At 48.7% G+C, this 14728-nt stretch overlaps 1 protein-coding gene across 1 annotated transcript; it reads right to left on the bottom strand.

Annotated features, from left to right (window-relative positions):
- Positions 1 to 10435: 10435 nt before the first annotated feature.
- Positions 10436 to 14527, bottom strand: LOC122172239 (transmembrane protein 238). Its single transcript, XM_042840881.2, has 2 exons — positions 14022 to 14527; positions 10436 to 10984 (listed from the first exon to the last, which is right to left on the bottom strand). Exon 1 carries the CDS (start codon positions 14468 to 14470, stop codon positions 14051 to 14053), a length of 420 nt encoding a protein of 139 aa, XP_042696815.1. The 5' UTR covers positions 14471 to 14527; the 3' UTR covers positions 10436 to 10984; positions 14022 to 14050.
- Positions 14528 to 14728: the final 201 nt, after the last annotated feature.

The raw sequence follows: 14728 nt of genomic DNA, 5'->3' as shown, positions 1-14728 counted from the left end.
GTTTTTCAAAGGAAACAGTGAATGTTCCTTCCCTGGGTTACATATTAGTCTGGCAGAGCAAGAATGTGAACAGGCGAATGAAAGCTACATGGCAATATCTTTGGCTAGGATGAGCCTGTAAATATTTATTTAACTGCAGACTTTCATGTAGTTAAGACAGAAAACCCAGAGTGGCTTTTCTTGCTAGTGTCTCTCCAGAGAACACAGTATGGAGAGAGAATTCAGAGTGATTGTTTGAAACACAAAGTTTAATTGGAAAAAAAAAATCACCCTCCCATCCAATCCTCAAAAAGGAAGAATGTTATAGTGCAGCTCATGTAGGGAGGCAAAGGAGAACTTGCTAGGATTAGTATTTACTAGAGGTGGGGTGGCCTAGTGGAGCATCCATTGGCCTAGGGTGCAGGAGAGCTAGGGTCTATTCCTGGCTCAGTCACTGGCCTGCTGGGTGACCTTGCACAGTCAGTTGGCCACCCCGTGCCTCAGTTTCCCCATCTGTAAAATAGGAATAATAATACAGACCTCCTTTGCAAAGTGCTTTCAGATTGAGTGCTATCTGTGTAAGAGCTGAGCATTGTTATTACGTATTTCTCTCTAGTTCAGAGCCAGCCAGTCACTCAGAGTAGGTGCACTGGGCGGATGGCTCCGGTGCATCTATCAGCAATGAATGCTGGGATTTTTAAAGGAGGCTACAGGAGGGAGCCTCCCCGAATCCTATTCAGTGGAATTTAGGTACCTAAATTCCCAGAGGCTCCTTTGAAAATCCCAGTTGAAATGGCTAATGGGGCACTTATTGGCTCCTTGAGACAAGAGGGGTGAGAGGCTTCAGCCGTTGTGGCTCCAGACTCCAAGACAGGGGACACCTGGGAGCCATACAGGGGAGCAATGCTTTTCCCCTTTGTAATGGTTGCTGTTGGGTTCAGCTGGAAGCACTGGAATCCAGCCCTTTAGCCCATCTGCACTGTCCTCTGTGCTACACATTCATAGTCACCTCTGCAGTGTCTGGTCACTGGGATGCGGGAGCACCCAGCTTTGTAGCATCAGCTCTGTACATGTCCTCTGCTCACGAAACTGACTTCCCATAAAATACCGGGTCAAGTCTAAGGTCTTTGTGCTTATCTTCACGACCCCTAACAAGCTGGGCCCAGGATATCTAACAGATCTCCCTGTAAACAGGGATCAGGGCTTCAGTTGTCACGTCCACTCCTCCAGCACAAGGAATTGTTCACCTTGAAGGGGCAGAGGCTTGGTGCAGGGAACAGAATATTCTCAGAGGTTGGACCGAACCTGTGGGACTCTCCGCTGCAGGGGCTAAGAACTGTCTCACCCTGCTCTGCTCCCAGTGCAAAGCGCTCTTCTTCAAACTGCCCCAGCTAATAAAAGCTCCTAGCATTTTACAAATACCCACCACGACTTCCCACCCTGGAGAGATGAACCATGCAACAGATGCTGGTCATGTTGCTTAAGGAATCTCTGGAAGGTGCTCAGATGCCATGGTGATGAGCACAGGATAAGAACCTACCTAGCGGAGATTATAATGCCCCCCCCATGCCCTCTCTTGTGAGAGCAGCTCAAGAGGCCAGCCACCTCTCCCTCTTCTGTGCTTACCACCATCAAGCCCAGGGATGGATTCTCATCTGCACTGGGTCTGCGGGGAGTGCTATGGTGAAGGGGTGAGTCTGATGAAGGCAAGGGTAGGAATCATAGAATATCAGGGTTGGAAGGGATCTCAGGAGGTCATCTAGTCCAACCCCCTACTCAAAGCAGGACCAATCCCCAGACAGATTTTTATCCCAGATCCCTAAATGCCCCCCTCAAGGATTGAACTCATAACCCTGGGTTTAGCAGGCCAATACACAAACCACTGAGCTATCCCTCCCCCCTATAGCCCTCATCTTCTCAATGAAACCCTCAGGGGTCTGCACAACCCACAGATTGCGATTGCCCCATCTCAGCACATGCTAACCCACAATGTGCTGGCTGGAGCGTAACCGCATCACTGCCCTCTGCTGATAATACACAGAAGCAGCACTTAAGGGCTCAGCAGTTTGTGACAGAGGCTGACGGCCTGTATAGATGAGTCTCATTGTGACCAGCAGCCAGTGAAGTGTCTCTTTGAGATAACCACTTGGCAAGCTGGGTTTCTGGAACCAATAGCCATGAGTTCTAGTAGCCAGGATGTGTGTGGGGTTAGGAGATGTGGTGGTCTCTGTATCCAGATGGGCCAAGGAATGTTGGGCTGCATGTTATAAAACTAAATTGCAATACACATGGTAGCTGGATACCATTTTTATTCACACTGATGGCAGTTAGAGGAGTGTATCATAAGTCACAACAGTTGGATCCTGCTGGATAGCTAGCCAGCCAGCTCCTCCAGTGCATGCAATGGAATCAGCCATGTAAAATTCTCCTTGCCTTTGCAATTGGGCAAGGCAAATATAAATGCTTTCCCTGTTCTCAAGGTAGGAGGAGATTTTGTGTCTGGGCTGGTACATCTACAGAACGGACTGGCAAGGCTGATTGTAGATGTACAGGTTTTTTTGGATGTTATGTGTTAAAGGAATGTTATTAAGGTTTTAAAGTCAAGCACTCAAAATGTAGGAAATGCCAGAATTCAGGTTGCCCATCCAACCTTCGTTTGCCCCCCCTTGTGTGGTTCATTAGGATACAGACATGGTTTTCAATCTGTGATCTGTGGACCCCTGGGGGTCCGCATACTATGTTTAAGGGGGTCCACGGAAGTTTGTCGTTAGCATAGAACAGTAGTTTTCAACCTGTGGCCTGCAGACCCCCATATCTAAGATTTCTAAAGGGGTCTGCACCTCCATTTGACATTTTTTAGGGGTCCGCAAATGAAAAAATGTTGAAAACTACTGGGATACAGTCTTGAATTATGTGGTCACATGCTATTTTCCCATCAGATCCTTGCCTCACTCAGTGCACAGAATGGGCGGTGCTCTGGGGATGTGCGGCGAAGGAGGTTGTTGTCTGTAGGTCCCCGGCTGCATTTGTTGGAGAATTTGGAAGGTGTGCAATGAATGAGGCAGGGGATTGCAGGGAGAAAAAAATGGCCTCATGGTTAATCCTGCTAGTGAAGGCAGGGGGCTGGACTTGATGACCTTTCAAGATCCCTTCCAGTTCTAGGAGATAGGATATCTCCATTAATTATTTATTATTATTATTTATTATTTAAGGCAATTGAATGTTGCCCCAGGGAAGGGGATTTTACCTCTGCCTCTGCCACAGAGTTCCTCTGTTACGCTGGACAAGTCACTGAAACCAAATTTTTCACACTAATTGGGTGATCCTCATTTTCTGGGTGCCCAACTTGAGGCACGTGGGGTCCGACTTGTAGAAGTACTGAGCTCTCACAGTGCAACTGCAGTCAGTGGGAGCAGAGCTTTGAACACATATAGTGCTACCAAATGCTAAGTGCTCTGAAAAACCAGGCCCTAGGCATCTCAAATTGGGCCCCCCAGATTAGCATATGTTCCCTAAATTAATCTCCCTGTGCCCCAGTGCTGCATCTGTAAAATGGGGATGATACCACCCCCGCACCTCCCCAGGGGGCTGTGGGGCTAAATTCAGCAATGTTTTGATAAATGCAGTACTATAGTGATTAGTGCCAGCAAAAAGCCCAGGAGGAAATTACTAGCCCTGTGTTCAGAGCAGGGTTTGGATGGTGTGCAGTGAATAATGCCTGGGGCCATACACTGACTGACAAGGATAAAATAAAATATTCAATTGCTGCATATTCAGGGAACACTGTCCCCCCTGTGCACTGAATAAGGCAAAGTCCTGGGGAGGGAGGGCAGAGTGTGTGATTATGTAATTAAAAACTGTATCGTCATCACCATCACCAAAGCAAATCACAAAGGGACGTAGTCTCCTTGAAGATCAAACGTCACCTTGATTGAGCTCCAGCTAGGTCCTAAAGATGGTCTGGCCGGATGTGCCTGTGGGAATCACTAGTGGCCTTATTGCACCACCCTAGCTTTGGGTGACCAAGTGATTGGTGGCCGTGTGGCTGCATTCCTTGGTAAACATGCTTTGTAATTCATTGACCTTCCATCCTAATCATATGTTCGTACCAAGAAAGCTGCTGAACCCAAGCCAGTGCTGAGGAGGGCGGTTGCAGGGTTCAGCGACAAAAATCCTCACCGCTGATCTTGTCCTACCACTTAATATGGAGCATGTGGTGAAGATAATGAGAATTGAAAACATCAATCTGCGGCTCTTCAGTCTTCCTCAGGTCACATTTCACTGCCGTACTGCTGTTATAAGCATGACTCTAGTCTATAGATCCGCAGCTTTGTGGTAAGCTTGATGTCACGACATTACCATAGAGGCAGCTGAAGGGACTGGAACATGGAGGTGGCTGTTGCTATAAGAATACCCACCTCTTTTGAGCATCCTCCAGTTGCATCATGCATATGCATAAGGGGGCTGAATTAAGGTTATATGGGCAACCTTAACTCTGGCTTTTCCTAACTTCTGAAGTCTTGACTTTTCAACCTTGATAATGTTCTTGTAACTTTGTTTTATAACAATTTCTTACTTTTAAACTTAAAAATTGAACCCCCACCCCCCAAAAATTCCATCCTGTAAAACCATATTGAGTCTCCACCTGGGTCATCTGAAGTTGGGATCTTCAGATCCATGGTCCTCTAACACTTGAGCTAACAGAGTAACTGGTAGCAGTAGAAGGTTGTTGCCTTCTGTGTGAACCTGTCACTAGTGGGTGATGGGGACACATACTTTGCCAGTAGGTTTTTTCACAGCTGTTTTCTGGACAGCAAAGGAATGCTGCTCTACTGTTTACAGCCTCTTCTGCCCCCTCCCATTCTGCTCTGAATGCCCCCCAGCTCCTATCCCTGTCTGCCTCCAATGGGATCATCTCAACTCCTGCTTGTCCTACCACTGCTCCCTTGCTTCTAGCTCTGCCCTCCTCCTTTGCCCCAACTCCTTCCCATGTTCCATGCCTCCTGCACCTCTGCTGCCATCTGCTCCTGCTCTGTTCCCCCTCCCAGCTCTTGCGCCTAACTCCCCCTAGCTGCTCAGCCCCTTCCCTGTGTCTCTTCTCTGCCTCCCTGTTCCTCCCCCTCTGCATCTGAGTCCAGAGGCTTTCGGCTTTCACACTGCCTGGGTGCCAGCAAAGGGAGCACTGAAAACCCTGCTTTCAGCTCTGGAGCAATTGCAAAGAGAGCACAGCTCAGCCCTGGGATGGAGCATGCTCAGTTGCTCTCTGGGGATGGCACATGCATAGTCTGGTCCATACACAGGAGCTGAGGGGGTGGCACATGCTCAGTGCAGATGGAACCTCAGTGCAAACTCTAACAAATCACCATGAAGCATGTGTGAGCTGAGGTTTTTTTCAAAGGTTTATAATTTGGCCAAATTATCCTAGGGATGGCAAAAGGCAGATCCTTGACACAAAAGTCACTTGCACGCGTGTACACGTACACACACACACACAAACACACACACACACGGCCAGTCCCTGCTCCAAAGCATGGGGGCACTAGAGTATCTCAATGAAACAATGACAAGAATTTTAATTATTTTTAACACAGGCAAAAACCACATTTTTCTCTAGCCTCATTCTCAGATAGGGTCTAACCACTATAGCTGAGGTGGATACATGGGAAATTTCAGCCCAAACGGTTTGAATTTGGCAAAGTTATAATCAATTGAAAACAGAGTCTTATAATGGACAGTGCCAGGTAACTTATCTACGGGATTCAAAGCGGTAGCTGTGTTAGTCTGTATTTTCCACTGCATGCATCCGATGAAGTGGGTTTTAGCCCACGAAAGCTTATGCTCAAATAAATTTGTTAGTCTCTAAGGTGCCCCAAGTACTCCTCGTTCTTTTAACTACAGTAGTCACTACCAGCACTGCTGAGAATATACACACGCTAAGTATTTTCAATTTTTTACTTTCCCTTATCTGCCTAGCTGTAAGTCTTGAGAGACAATCCCCTACACCCATCATACACATAAAACCACTGTGTGCGTCCTTCCCCTCCCACTGGCTTTTGCCAGTAGCCGACAGTAGCTAAAAGATCTAAATGCACCAGGGTTCCTTTGAATCACAGCTGCTGTCCGGAATTGCTGAGCAGATGATTGCTTGGCGTATGGAATGATATTGCTTTAACAGTTATTAATTGAGGCAAGCTGCATTTCCTCGGATGCTCTAATGGCAGCAGTAAATACTGATTTTCCTATCAGAGAGGGAAGAGCTGCTTTCAAGTGTAACTGATGAGATTTTAGATTACCCAGTGCTCATGTATTATTCCTTCTAGGGTGCACTCTGGCTTTCAGAGCTCACAGCAGGAAATGGAAGTGACAGCATCACTTTGTGCTCAGCGGACCAGCATCATCCTGCACAGGAAACAAAGTAACAGCAGATTCTTGCCTAGCAGGGTAAGAGGCTGCAAAGCCAGTTTGAGGCTGTTCTTTCCTTCAGATGTCTACCACACTGTGCAGGCAGCACAAGATGGGATCTACAGGTGCCTAGTCTGCCTAGAGAGATGGTTCATGCTGTGAAAAGTTTAGCACTAAAATCAATTCTTGAGGGCAAGTGTTATTAGCAGGACCTTCATTTGGGTCCATCTCTTCCTCCATCCGTGTCACTGGGACTTTTGTCTTTTACTGAAACAGAAAGAGATTCAGGCACACCAGGGCCGGTGCAAGGAAGTTTTGCGCCTTAGGCGAAACTTCCACCTTGCGCCTCCCCTCCCCCCCAGCCCTGCGGCAGCTTCCCGCCCCCCCCTCACCCTGAGGTGCGCCCCCCCGCAGCAGCTCCCCCACCCGGGGAGCCATGCAGCAGCTCCCCACCCCAGCTCACCTCTTCTCCGCCTCCTCCCCGAGCATGCCGCCCCTGATTGGCACCGCAAGCCTGGGAGGCGGGAGAAGTGGAGCAGCAACGGCGTGCTCAGGGAGGGGGCGTAGCAGATGTGAGCTGGGGTGGGGAGCCCTGCGGCAGCTCCCCCCCCGCCCTGAGGCACCCGCCTGCAGCAGCTCCCCACCCCCCCGGCCCAGGGAGCCATGCGGCAGCTCCCCACCCCAGCTCACCTCTGCTCTGCCTCCTTCCTGAGCACGCTGTTGCTGCTCCACTTCTCCTCCCCTCCCAGGCTTGCGGCGCCAATCAGCTGTTTGGCGCCACAAGCCTGGGAGGGGAGGAGAATTAGAGCGGGGGCGGTGTGCTTGGGGAGGAGGCAGAGCAGAGGTGAGCTGGGGTGGGGAGCTGCCGCATGGCTCCCCGGGCCGGGGGGGTGGGGTGGGGGGTATTGGGGACACTGCTTTTTGCTGCCCCCAAATCTTGGTGCCCTAGGCAACCGCCTAGTTCACCTTAATGGTAGCACCAGCCCTGAGGCACGGACTTACCAAGGGCTGGTCACACATAAAGCAGGGAGCTCATGGCATTTCTCCCTTTCTCCCTGCAATCCCAGCATCAGGGCTTTTGGGGATGTTGGCTGAGAAGTTCCCTCTCTAGGGCTGTCAGGAAAACAAAATAAAAACCAAAACACAGGTGGGTGCACATATTGGAGTCCTTCTGTATCAAACCAACACCAGCATCATCCTACAACCCCAACACGTGGGGAGTATTTCTGAAGCCTTGATTCTACACCATACTTCACTGCATAGCAGGGGTAAGTGCATCCGAAGAAGTGGGCTGTAGTCCACGAAAGCTTATGCTCTAATAAATTTGTTAGTCTCTAAGGTGCCACAAGTACTCCTGTTCTTCTTTTTGCGGATACAGACTAACACGGCTGCTACTCTGAAACCTAGCCTAATGGAGTGATGTTTGTCTATGTTAAATAGAAATGTGCTGAAAAGTAAGTAGAGACCAGGTCTCAGGGCCTACATTTAAGCTTGATAATAGCAAGGCCTGGTAAATTGTGGGTGAAGTCAAGCGAGACAGCTTCCAGGCAAGTTAGACATAACCCTAGGTCATGTTGTAAATGTGTTTGGTTCTAACTGGTTTTAATCAGAGCGTCAGCTGAAATGGGACTGGTTTGGGAGAATAGCAATCCTAGAAAGGGTAGTAGGCTAATTTTACATTAGTGCACTCCTTCACCATCACCATACCATAGGTGAAAGGATTACAAAGGGTTACATACCCATTCTTTTTATCCAGGGACTAATCGCCCCTGCATGAACTACTTCATCTTGGAATGTGAGTAGAATTTCAGCATATGGTTGTATTGTAATTCCCGTTTGCTTTAATCAACTATTCTATTTGAAATAAAGTCTTTGATTCCATCACACATTGTCTCTCTCTTTGTTCTCCCCTACAGTAAATTATCTGTAACTGCCCCAGAGGTCGGAACCTAAAGAAGTTGATTTGGTTATTGGTATTACTTGCACTTGAAATATTAATTGAAAATATTTAAATCAAAGGTTACACAGGATACTGCCCGGACAATGAGTTTTCAATACATCCTACCAGGCCATCTCAGCCTGGGCCAGGTTTGCCGCTTTTGCTTGTTGCCCAGTCTGGACATTGTCTCTGTTTACCATTTTTTTTGGGGGGGAGGGGGGGGGAGGGAGCCAGGGCCCTTGCCTATGCCCTAAGGAAAGCCTGGATGAAGAGACTGATCTAGGCACTTGTGGGTAGCCCCTGAATGCCACACAGTCTTATTGTTACAACGCCTCTATTGCCCACATTGAGAAGGGAGGCTCCAGAAGGACTAAGAGACAGATTTTAAAAGGTATTTAGGTGCCTAAAGCTGTAGATACTGGGCTTTTCTAAAGCACCTGTAATAGGTGCAGGAGAATCTCCTGCCTTACACCTAAGGGAAATAAAGACTGCAAGTGTGTGCATTAAAGGGGGCAAGGCTTTATTTGAAAATCCCACTAGACATCTGCCAGCTCCTAAATCCTTTAGAAATCCAGGCCCTTGTCCAGGGTCCCACAGGAGGTCAGTGGAACAGCAGAAATTGAATCCAGCTCCCCATAGTCCCAGGGCACAGCCCTGACCAGCAGGCCAGGCCCTGCCATATGCCTGCTGCTGGCAAGTCTCATGACCTGAATCTAAGGTGGAAGCAGTTTCCCACCAGCGACTCCTCCACCCAGAGAACACTGTACCCAGCTGTTCTAAGGGGTAAGCTGTGCTCTGCCAGCAGTTGCAACTCTCGTGGATGGGGCATGAAAGAACTCTCAGAGAGAGCTGGGCTCTGCAACCACGTCTCAGGAGCTTGGATTGGACTCAGAACGGCAGAGGCAGCCAGCAAGGAGCTGAGATCAGTGGTAGGATACAGGCAGCCCCAGTTTACTCGTGCTGTGGATAGGCAGTAAGGAAGAACAATTGATTAGCTTATAAGTACCCACATGAGGGCAAATAAAGTAATGGGCTCTTCACTCTAGCAGAGAAAGGTCTAACAATCCCCTATTCAGAAACTGAAGCTGGACAAATTCAGAATGGAAATAAGGTGTACATTTTAATCAGTAAGTAATTAACCATTGGTGGATTCTCCATCACTGACAATTTTTCAATCAAGACTGGAGGTTTTCCTAAAGGGTCTGCTCTAGGAATTGTTCTCAGGCCTGTGAATTGACAGTTGTGCCCTGTCCTGCCTCTCCTCCCCACAGCTAGAATAAAGAAAGAGTGGGAGATTTTGCACATTTGCCTTCCAGCCCTTCAGCATTACTTCTAGGACCCCTTGCCAGAGCCAGCAGAGGATAAGGGAGCCCCAGCAGTGATTGGGTGGTACAAAAAGTTCCCTGTCTGATTTGCTTTTCTGTTATTTCACATAATGTGTCTTTACTCAGCTACTCTGACGTGCACAGGTTTGGAGAGGTCACTAGAGACACTCAAGCCTCACCAGGGTACCTGTTCCGGGCTAAGGTTACCTAGTACTTTCCACTGCAAGAGCCTATTCATCTGCTAACACCTTTGCCAAACTCCAGCGATTCAGGCTGGAGTTCTCCACTGCAGCCCTTTTGCCAGACTGGGTGACATTTCAGCCATTTTAAAAAAGGTGGGGGGGGGGAAGGAGAGAAAGGGAGGGAGATCTATTGTTTGACTTGTGTCCAAGAGGGTCTTGGGAGTTGTTTTATTGAGACATTCTCGTACTCCCTTGATTTGGAGCAGGGACTTAAAACGTGGCAGAGAGGTGCCTTTGCTAATCCACTGAAAATCTGCCCTCCTTTGACAGTTCTCAGCCTTGGAAAATCTGTTTTAAAATTATCTCCATTAAGGGAGTGGTAAGGTGGCAGAGTCATGCACTCACAAGTTAACCTACATTCAGGCAGTTTCTCTCCACACACTTAATTCAGCCCATATACATTATGACAGTAATTACATTACCACACACTGTTTTCCGTAAGACCCATCCTTCATTCCCTTCCATGAGGGACAAAGCCTAGAAATAAACGTTTTGCATGACCCCGCTTTACAGAGAGCTGTTCAGAACATTTCAAACTATCCCTCATGTTCTCCATAAATACAATTTTAATATATTTAAAAACTCAAGTTCCCCATTCTCTCATGGGAAGAACTGCACATACAATTAAAACTACAATACCCATAAACAGTAGGAAGACAGCATAAAAAAAGAATTGGTGACTATTACTTCAAAGGAGCAAGAGTCAACATGGGTCTCATACATCACATACAAGAGGCAAATATTGTACACAGAGGGTGCCATACATACTGGGGCAATATAAAAAAATAATGGCATACAAAATATAAATAAACTTCACTTAAGGCTCAGCTTGTGAAAATTCTTAATGACGATGCAATACTGAAGTCATTGACCAGTCAAGAGAGATCCCCATTGGGAGAGTGCATGTCCTAGGTCAGCGATCACATTTGGGTAGATGTCAGTTTTAAAAGGCTGCGAAGTATAACACTTTGGCAGAACAGTCTTAGCAAAATGAGCATCCTCCACCGGATGTAGCTTGGCAACTCCGACCAGGATTCTTCCAGCTCAAGATTCCACACATGTGGAGAGTATGCACGAGGACAATATTTCCAGGTATTCTAGAAAGCAAAGGTACAGCTTTATTGGTTTCCATTCATCCACTCCCAAAGTTCACATTAGTAACTCAGAAGACTCTACTGAAGCACTACTTCCTTCAATGTTTGAAGGCTCAGGACAGATAGAAGCAGCTGTCATTATCAGAAACCGCATCTGCACAGACTTACCAGTGAAGTGTTTTAGCAATTCTTAGATTTTCTACATGAGAGAGAGACCAGATCGCTGGCCATCAGCGGAGGCAGGGAGAAGCTCGGTGTGTGTGAAGCAGTTCTCTCTACTTTTACTTTCCATGTCTGATATCATCTAGCCAGAATGCCAAGGACATGCTACGGTGCAGGATGAGCACAGGCTAAGCTGGGCCAGTCACTAGTGCTGCAGGGTCCTAGCTCTGGTGAGCACCTGGTTGAGGCCAGTTTAAAGCTGTGTAACAGTACATCAGTATGATCAGCTCCACAATGCATTCTTGCCATGCAGAGGGTCTCATTGCAAGAATGACTATTAGAGTTAGGCTATGTCTACACTTAAGCCACTACAGCTGTTGCACTCCAGTGTGGATACTACCTACACTGACTAGAGGGATTCTCCCATCAGCTTAGGTGATCCACCTCTCCCAAGAGGAGGTAGGTGCTAGGTCACCAGAAGAACTCTTTTGTCAACCTATTGCTGTCTACGCTGGGACTTCGGCAGGCTTAACTACACTACTCAGAGGTGTGGATTTTTACACCCCTGGCTGACAGTTAAACTGATCTAATTTTCTAGTATAGACTAGGCCTAAGTGGACAGAAAAATTCTTAGAGTGACCTAGCACTGGGGACATCAGGGTTAGGTCAGCAGAGCTACGTCCCTCAGGCGTGTGGATTTTTCATACCCAGGAGATGTAGCTATGCCAGTGTAAATTTCCAGTGTAGACCAGCCCTTAGAGGGAGATGGTTATTCCCCTATAATAGACCCATACAACTGCTTTCAAAACACTAGAAATTCCAGTCTGGTCTGCCCTGGAAGATTCCAGTGACTGGAGAATTAGTAAGATTAGGACATCACAAGAATCATTAGAATGTTGATCAAGGGGACAAAAGTTTGACTAAACTGTTTAGAACTTGTGCAAGTGTATTTTACTCCAGTGACTAACAAACAGTCTGTTAAATTCAGTGTGCCTACACCTAGTGTTAAATTGCTCTAACCCTGATAGGTCCTTCAGGAAAAGGACAGCTTCGACCAGAAGTGACATTCTTAATATTTCTAAAGGTGGTAAACAAGTGGGGAAGAGATGCTGGTGTTATATTAGTGCTTATTATATTCTCCCTTTGTGGGCAACAACATCCAACAGGCTAGTGAAAAACTAACAGAATAGCATGGCACATGAGACCTAGATCTACATCTAAAGACAAATTGGAAAAGAGCTTAAACATTAAGCTTTAGATCCATTTCTGTCTTATGTATCAGGGAAGAGGAACTAGGAAAGGGTTCCTTAAAGAACTGGAGTTGATTAACAGGACAGTTGCTTCAAAGACCTATGTAGACAAGGAGGTAGCAACCTCAAAACCTGTGATCTAGTCTATTTAGAATGACACCAATTTGCAAAGTAGCTTTATAAAATCATTCAGATTTCTTCCATTCTCCTGCACCCTGCTGATACAATCCTTGGGGGGGAGGGGTGTGGTATGGTAGGGGAAGTCCAGCAGCACTGAGACATCTCACACAGCTGTGTGAGAGATCAGCACTATTCATATGCCAGCCAAAGGCATTAACACACAGCTGGAATCCAGGTGAGAGAAGTCCCCATTACACCCCAGGCTGACTGTCAAGAATTTTACAAAGCAGTCACCTTCCTCTCTAGATTGAAATCCCATGAGATTTGAAAAATGTTACAGGCTTGGCTACACACCCAAATTATTCTGGAATAAGGTAGGGGGTGAATTTAAAGCCGAAGAGCTATTTCTGAAGCTCTGTTTAGCTGCATTCCAAGAAATCCACTGAAGACTGATCTGGAAAACGGTGACAGATCCCTTCGTCCTAAAGCAACAGAACTAATTTGTTACAACACAGGGTTTTTCCCTTAAGGTACAACTGAAGGCAAGTTGGGTCAGTGTGCAAGAGCAGCTGGCTAGCTCATCACAGGCTCATACAACACCATATTAAATACTCCAGTTCATTCAGAGCTGTAACATTTTCCAGACTGTTTCAAGCCTGCATAAGCTCTGCTGGTGCCAAACCCACTGCATCAATGTAAATCGTATTTTACAGTGGGACTCACACCAGAGCATCCACAGCAGTGGCTAGAAAGCACTGGAGATAAATGGGCATAAGCACTGGACCTTAAGTACAGATGTACTTGTCTCTTCAGTAAATGCTCTCTAATGCTACTTAAAACATCCATTCCCTTGCTGCAGTAATTGAATAATATCAGTTTACATAGGCCACAATCCAATCTGGTCACCCAGGGGCCATCTATTGATCGGACACAGAAGGAAGTAGTGAGGCATCTATGCTAGACATGCCGCTTGTTGGTACAGCTACTGGACATGTCAGAGGGGAGCAGTTGGTTTGGTTCAAGTCAGCGAAAGAATGGGTGTCCTTAGAAAAGTGGCTTTTCCCAGGCTGCCGGGCAAAGGACTAGGCAATGGGTGTGTAAGGTGCAAGAGAGTTTCTGCTCACCAAAGGGTTAAACAGACATTACCTTAGGACCTCCTTTGCTGTTCTCTCCTCAGCAACCTCACCCTCAGAGGCAGCAGGGTCTAGCGGGATGAGCAGGGGCTCGGAGGACACCTGGGTTCGAGTCCTGGCCCCTGTGGCTTGGGCAGCCAGCCACCATCGGAGCCATAGAGCCCCCTGGCTGCTCCAGCTGGGGACCCAGGCCTGCGCTCCAGGCTCGCCCTGCCCTGTACACAGTTCCTGCGCTGGAGACCGCAACCCATGCAGAGCCATCGGACCTAGCCCTGCGTCCCGGGGCTCCTGCGCCCGATACCAGCTCTGCGCCCCGTCCCTCACCGGGGGCTCACCCTACCCTGTGCGCGGCAAGCGGAGGGCACTGGTGGTTACCTTCCTCTCCGGGCGCCGCGGGCGGACTCTTACACCAGCCGGTCCCCGTGCGCCCGCGGGCTCTCCATGGCGCACAGGCGGGGGAGCTCCAGCGACCCGGGGGCCGGCGGGGAAGGGCAGGGCAGCGGCGGGCGGCGCTGGGACAGGCGCTCTGAGAGTTTACTAGCAAGGCGGAGCAGGCTGGAGCGCGGCCCGGGCGGGGGGCTGCGGGCCCCCGGGGGCAGCTCGGAGGCCGGCACCCCGCGCAGGTTCCCCGTGTACCACAGCAGCCAGCAGAGCAGCGAGAGGAAGAGCAGCAGCGCGCCGGACAGCACCAGGCAGTCCCCGTACGGCCGCCCAGCCCGGGCCGGCTGCACCACCGACCCCACCAGCACCAACGCCAGCCCGGCCGCGTCCAGGGCTAGTGCCCCAAGCAGGAAAAGCGCGCAGCGCCCGCAGCCCCAGGCCATGGTGGCCACACCTGCAGCGCCACGCACTTGGCTAGAGCTGGCTAGAATAGCTGTTAGCCCCACCTTCTCTACATATAGCACAAACCACGCCCACTCTGCAACAATTCCGCGTCCCGTGCCCACCTGGTCTATATAAAGCCTAGACCACGCCCATGCCTCACATCAGCCGACCCTCAGGGCTGGGATCCTCCTGACTTAATGGCTTGGGGGGCTGGAGTGAGATTGGGAGGCTGGGGGACTCTTGTCCCCCTTTAAGGG

The sequence above is a fragment of the Chrysemys picta genome, chromosome 12 (assembly GCF_011386835.1).
Source record: "Chrysemys picta bellii isolate R12L10 chromosome 12, ASM1138683v2, whole genome shotgun sequence".
NCBI lineage: Eukaryota > Metazoa > Chordata > Testudines > Emydidae > Chrysemys > Chrysemys picta.
This window is presented reverse-complemented; position numbering and strand designations above follow the sequence as displayed.

Coding starts and splice junctions, on each gene's coding strand:
- LOC122172239 (XM_042840881.2), bottom strand. CDS start 14,470: ATGGCCTGGGGCTGCGGGCGCTGCGCGCTTTTCCTGCTTGGGGCACTA.